General features: G+C 42.4%; 1 protein-coding gene across 1 annotated transcript in view; it reads left to right on the top strand.

Moving 5' to 3' along the window:
• The window catches only part of LOC137055768 (alpha-actinin-2-like), a 31817-nt gene that overhangs the window by 3680 nt on the left and 20637 nt on the right, over positions 1 to 7500 (top strand). The window contains exons 2-6 of the mRNA XM_067429673.1: positions 1336 to 1450; positions 1623 to 1742; positions 2136 to 2222; positions 2642 to 2729; positions 2829 to 2907. Of these exons, the coding sequence (XP_067285774.1) occupies positions 1336 to 1450; positions 1623 to 1742; positions 2136 to 2222; positions 2642 to 2729; positions 2829 to 2907 (489 nt within the window). The remainder of the gene's footprint in view (positions 1 to 1335; positions 1451 to 1622; positions 1743 to 2135; positions 2223 to 2641; positions 2730 to 2828; positions 2908 to 7500) is intronic.

Here is a 7500-nt window from a genome sequence, read left to right on the forward strand (position 1 = left end):
GTGTGTGTGTGTGAATCAGAAGAGATCAGACAGGTGCAGCAGTGTGATTTTGTCATACATATTGTGAAAATGATTCACAGAAACTCCTGCATTTTGCATTTAAAAAGTGTGTTGTTTAAAGAGGTGCATTGCTTAATAATGTACATTTTGTCTTTGTGGTGTGTGTGTGTGTGTGTGTGTGTGTCGTCCGGTTCTCCCTCTGGCATGTGCACTTTATAGCTTACTTGTATTTCAGGACACCTGTGTGATTTATGAGGGAACAGACCTCGCTGTCATTGACAGGATGGACATTGTGTGCTCGGACACATGACGTGCTTTGGTTTTGATGCGACACATGAGCCAAATTGTTATTAACTCATTGTTTAGGCATCTGTTTTTTTTGTTTTAGGTGTAGTTAGATTCTGTGCAGTAAGTATGGCAAGCCATTTTAACATTTAATCATTCCCATTATATTTACATTTATGCATTTGGCAGACGCTTTTATCCAAAGCGACTTACAATGCATTCAAAGCACACATTATACATTATTGTCATTTCTTGCTTTCCCTGGGAATCGAACCCATGACCTTGGCGTTGCTAGCGCCACACTCTACTGGTTGAGCTACAGGAAAGCTATTATATGAATTCTTTAATATTAACAATTTTATTATGACTAGGGATGGGCATTTTTCCCCAAATATTGTATTTTAATATGTGGGCTCATAAAAATTGAATATTTGAACATTTGTTTATGTAAATTATGTATTTTAACAAAATGAGCAAAAAATATAGGCCTTAAGAACAAAAGCATTATAAGCTCAAGCAACGCGAGTGGAATGAAACATTAATAAAGTACGAGAGCGCCAGTTATACAGAACATTCACACACACACACACACACACACACACACACACATCGGTATATGGTTGTTGTGTTTATATTTCACATTTTCATAAGAAATGATAATATTATTGGATAATGATGATATTCTCGGGTGTGAAAACTTGCCCCTCCCGTTTCCCATCACATATCAGATCAGAAAGGCATTTATTGTCAATAAAAATGAAGAAAACATTTCAAAAGTGGAAATAAAGCATCTAACACGTGTTTAATAATAAGTGTTTATCAGTTAAGGGTAGGTAAACAGACGTGCTGAATTAGAGACGATAAAACTGAGTGGGTCCGATATCATTGGTCATAAAAAGTGGGCGGGTCTTGTCCCCCCCACACACACACACACAATACTTCCAACGCCTATGTGTGTGAATTTAGAACAAACACTGCAGTATTCCATAAAAAACAAGAAAGCATGTGTGATGATGAGTAATAATCCTGAACACGTGTCTCGTCTCTCAGACGTTCACCGCCTGGTGTAACTCTCACCTGCGGAAAGCAGGAACTCAGATCGAGAACATCGAGGAGGACTTCAGGAACGGACTGAAGCTGATGCTGCTGCTGGAGGTCATCTCAGGTATCTCTCTCTCTCTCTCTCTCTCTCTGTCTCTCTCTCTCTCTCTCTCTCTCTCTCTCTCTCTGTCTCTCTCTCTCTCTCTCTCTCTCTCTCTCTCTCTCTCTCTCTCTCTCTCTCTCTCTCTCTCTCTCAGTCTCTCTCTCTCTCAGCCTCTCAGCCTCTTTTCCTCCAGGTGAAAGGCTTCCCAAACCAGACCGAGGAAAGATGCGCTTTCACAAGATAGCCAATGTGAACAAAGCTCTGGACTACATCACCAGTAAAGGGGTGAAGCTGGTGTCCATCGGCGCTGAAGGTGAGAGATGCTGATCCTCTGTCATTATACACACACACACACACACACACACACACACAATCACATGTGCGTACACACACACAATCATACATAATCACATGTGCGCACACACATGCACACACTAATGAGCACACATGGACATGCACACACACACACACACACACATTTGTTTTTGTGACAAATGGGACATTCCATAGGCGCAATGTTTTTATACTGTACAAACCATATTTTCTATCCTCTTACACAGCCCCTAAACCTACCCATCACACACACACACACACACACACACACACACTGCCCCTAAACCTACCCATCACATGAAACATTCTGCAAACTGTAACTCCGCTAGTAGTAATGTTCAGATCAAACTCGAGTGTGTCGTTGGATCTGCAGAGATTGTTGATGGAAATGTGAAGATGACTCTGGGAATGATCTGGACCATCATCCTCCGCTTCGCAATCCAGGACATCTCAGTGGAGGGTATCTGTCTCACACACGCACACACACACACACACACACACACGTCCGATTTACTATCTTTGTGGGGACTCTTCCTAGGTGTAATGGTTTTTATACCTTACAAACTGTACATTCTATCCCCCTACACTGCCCCTAAACTTACCCATCACACACACACACACACACACACACTGCCCCTGCCCCTGCCCCTAAACCTACCCATCACAGGAAACATTCTGCCTTTTTACTTTCTCAAAAAAACTCATCCTGTCTGATTTATAAGCCTTTTGAAAAGTGGTGATCTCAGGTTTTACTATCCTTATGGGGAGTTATCACTATATAAGTCCCCACAATGTAATATAAACAAGGACACACACACACACTCCTGAAGTCCCCTGAGTTCCCCTGAAGGCCTGCTGCTAACGCTGGTTCTCCGTCAGAAACCTCGGCTAAAGAAGGGCTCCTGCTGTGGTGTCAGAGGAAGACCGCCCCCTACAGGAACGTCAACATACAGAACTTCCACTGCAAGTAAGAACATGTGGATAGAAGACCGAAATACGGTTTATATTCGCAGTGGAGACTCATTCTCAGTCAGCTGTGGTCTAATGTCTGCTATCCCTCACTCAGCTGGAAGGACGGTCTGGCGTTCTGTGCGCTCATTCACAGACACCGGCCTGATCTCATTGACTACTCCAAACTCAACAAGGTCTCTGAGCCCCAGTGCATGCTGGTCACTGACTCGTGAGCATGAGGGTGTTAACTAACAGATGGATAAACAGGGAGAGTTGAGTCCATGTGCAGCGTAAAAACTTTGATTTAAAGGGTTAGTTCACCCAAAAACGAGAGTGATGTTTATCTGCTGACCCAAGCGGCTCCTCCCGCGATCTCTCTTGAAGCCGATACTGAAGTAAAGTAAACTGCAGTTCATCGTCTGGCCACTAGAGCGGCTCCAGAAGGAGCAGAATCTCATTGAGCCTCATGTTGAAATGCCCAACTTTACAGCAGAATAAAACAAGTTTACAGTCTGGGACAAATTGTGGTTTTGGTCTATTCGGCTAATTTTGCCCTTCATGACGACTGAGAGGGGGTGAATTTTTTAATAACTCATTCATTTATGTTATATAAAGCCTTAAAGTTCTGCATAATTAAGGGCGTGGTTACTTTGAGTGACGGGTGGATAGCCATTTATCCGCCGTCTATAGTCATCGCCAGAGCCATAGAGAGAGAGAGAGAGAGAGGGAGAGAGAGAGAGAGGGAGAGAGAGAGAGAGAGAGAGAGTCGCGACAACGGAAGTTCAAAACGCTTGATAGTCACGTGATTCATGTAGACCTCGAATAGATCCAGGAAGTGCTTTGGCGGGCAATTCAAATGGTTAGTCACAGTGACAGAACTGCGATTTTTGGTAATTAATAGTCAATAAATGCATTGATTTTCAATAGTTTTATTACACATCGACATGTTATATTTAACTAATATGTAACTTTCCATACCTTGCAAAAAAATAAATAAAATAAAGTAGAATAATTTTCTCTAATTCCATAACGATGGATAACGTGCTGATAATTTAAAATCTTACTGATTAAACGTCTTACCTTTTAAAAGTGCATCACAAATGGTCTGTTCTGCTGTAACTCTATGGCGCGGCTGCTACTTCCGGGAACTATTGAGAGTCTCCACGAGCCGCTATTGCTGTAAAAAAAATCCCGCTCCATTGGAGTCTATGGAGTTTTCGCGACTCTCTCTCTCTATGGCTCTCTGGTCATTGCGTCATCTAAGCTCCGCCCACATCCCGCCTCTTTGCCCATTTTCTGTTATCCGGGAGTGACTCGCGATGACTCGCTCACAAGATGGCGACGCCCAGCTCGACTCTACTTTACGCTTCAGAGTGGCTTGTCGGCATAGGCGTAATTTACGGGTGGGACGGGTGGGACATGTCCCCACCACTTTTTTTAAAACATCTTGCTTCACGGATGAACCTACAAACAAAACATCTCTGGTTAACTTGAAGAGTATCATTTTGTTTGTTTGTTAAATAAGAGGCGATCTGGCGCTCGTTGCCGCTGTTATCAGTGGAGCAGATTTCTCTCGCGGCTCGTGCAGTCTTCACACAGACGAGCGCTTTAATCTAACGCTTAACGCCGTTACAGAGAATTTCTATTTGTTCCGGTCAGATCACGAAACAAAATGCACAAAAACTGTCCCTGCTCTTGATGTACTGATGATATTCGGTTTGATGAGAGAAACAATAGGCTACGAGGGCAGATTAGAAACGAGAACTTCTGACACGTTTAACAGACTAGACCAGGGATTATAAGCAAAGTTTGCAAATCTATTTGCCTTTATTCACGTGAAAATTCTTGGCACAACGCTGTATTGTGTTTAGATGCTATAATTAAACGAGATCTATATCAATAAATGAACTATTTAATTGATTTCCGGACATCTTAATACTAATTTTTCTGCAATTGAATTGTACATATTTGACATCTGATATAACATTATATCAGCAATGCTACCCCTCTTAATACGCCATATAGTGCATATCATATGCACGCGGAAAACTGCCTACCATATGCACGCCAAAGCTCATTTTGACGTAAGAGCGCCCCTCACACATCAAAATGAGCTTTGGCGTGCATATAGTACGCAGTTTTTTGCATGCGTATGATACGCAATTTATGTCCCACCCACTTTTTAAAACAAAGTTACGCCACTGCTCGTCGGTATCCTATGGGTGACGTCACACTACGGCTATATTTTTTACAGTCTATGACTGACCCCCAGGCCATCATAGGTGTGTTTGTTTCTTCAGGAGAACACAAATGAAGATTTTTAACTCAGCCGTTGCTCGTATAATGCATGTCAATGGGTAACAATTCTATGAGAGTAAAAAACACACAGACATACAAATCCATATTAAACCCTGCGGCTCGTGACGACACACTGATGTCTTAAGACACGAACCGATCGCTTTCTGACAGAAACACAACAGTATTTGTGTTATTTTACCTCATATCAGACGAATCTCATCTAGTGTTCCCATCCGCTATTACTTCTGGTGAGTAAGGTCAAAAGGCGCGATCATAGATATATATTTACATAGATGCCTCATTAGTGCCTCCGCGGATTGGTTGATTTGGTTGAAGTCGTTACTCAGACTTTACTCGTCTATAGCCTCACACAGCTGATGTTTGACTGACCGGAGCGGAGTGAGGTCCTCACACTGACCGATGATCCGTCCCTGATGAACGCTTTAACACACCTGTGTGAATATGCCCTATGTCTTGATACATAACCTCAGCCTGTTATTCAGCATCACTGGACTACTATATGTAGTAATACATTTTTTTTTTTTTTCCCATTTAGTTAGACTGATTTTGCTGTGTTTTTATGGTACAACATTAGTTAACATGAACTAACAATGAGGGACACTGCATTTGTATTCATCAGTACATGACAGTTCAACAAATACATTAAAATATTGCATGTGCTATAATAACTAATGGACACGTGCTCACACACACACAGACACACATACTTACACGCTCACACACACACACACACTCACACACACACACACACACACACAAAAACTCACGCATACTGACACATATACACACACACATACTGATACACAGACACTCACACATACTGACACACATACACACAGACAGACACACACACACAGACACTCTCACACACTCACATAAACACACATACACTCTCACACACTCACATAAACACACATACACTCTCACACACACAGACAATCACATACACTCTCTCTCACACAAACACATACTGGCACACACACATAGACACACAGACACTCACACACAGACACTCACACATACTGACACACACTCACACATACTGACACACATACATAGACACACAAACACACACACAAACACTCACACATACTGACACACACATAAACACACAAACACTCACACATACGGACACACCCACACATACACACACAGACACTCACACATACTGACACACATACATAGACAGACAGACACTCACACACAAACACTCACACATACTGACACACACACACATATACACACAAACACTCACACATACTGACACACAAACACTCACACATACTGACACACATACACACAGACAGACACACACACACAGACACTCTCACACACTCACATAAACACACATACACTCTCACACACTCACATAAACACACATACACTCTCACACACACAGACAATCACATACACTCTCTCTCACACAAACACATACTGGCACACACACATAGACACACAGACACTCACACACAGACACTCACACATACTGACACACACTCACACATACTGACACACATACATAGACACACAAACACACACACAAACACTCACACATACTGACACACACATAAACACACAAACACTCACACATACGGACACACCCACACATACACACACAGACACTCACACATACTGACACACATACATAGACAGACAGACACTCACACACAAACACTCACACATACTGACACACACACACATATACACACAAACACTCACACATACTGACACACAAACACTCACACATACTGACACACATACACACAGACAGACACACACACACAGACACTCTCACACACTCACATAAACACACATACACTCTCACACACTCACATAAACACACATACACTCTCACACACACAGACAATCACATACACTCTCTCTCACACAAACACATACTGGCACACACACATAGACACACAGACACTCACACACAGACACTCACACATACTGACACACACTCACACATACTGACACACATACATAGACACACAAACACACACACAAACACTCACACATACTGACACACACATAAACACACAAACACTCACACATACGGACACACCCACACATACACACACAGACACTCACACATACTGACACACATACATAGACAGACAGACACTCACACACAAACACTCACACATACTGACACACACACACATATACACACAAACACTCACACATACTGACACACAAACACTCACACATACTGACACACATACACACACAAACACTCACACATACTGACACACACATAAACACACAAACACTCACACATACACACACAAACACTCACACATACTGACACACACATAAACACACAAACACTCACACATACACACACAGACACTCACACATACTGACACACAGAGACACTCCCACATACTGACACACATACATAGACAGACAGACACTCACACACACAAACACTCACACATACTGACACACACACATACACACACAAA

The sequence above is a fragment of the Pseudorasbora parva genome, chromosome 21 (genome assembly GCF_024679245.1).
Source record: "Pseudorasbora parva isolate DD20220531a chromosome 21, ASM2467924v1, whole genome shotgun sequence".
Taxonomy (NCBI): Eukaryota; Metazoa; Chordata; class Actinopteri; order Cypriniformes; family Gobionidae; genus Pseudorasbora; species Pseudorasbora parva.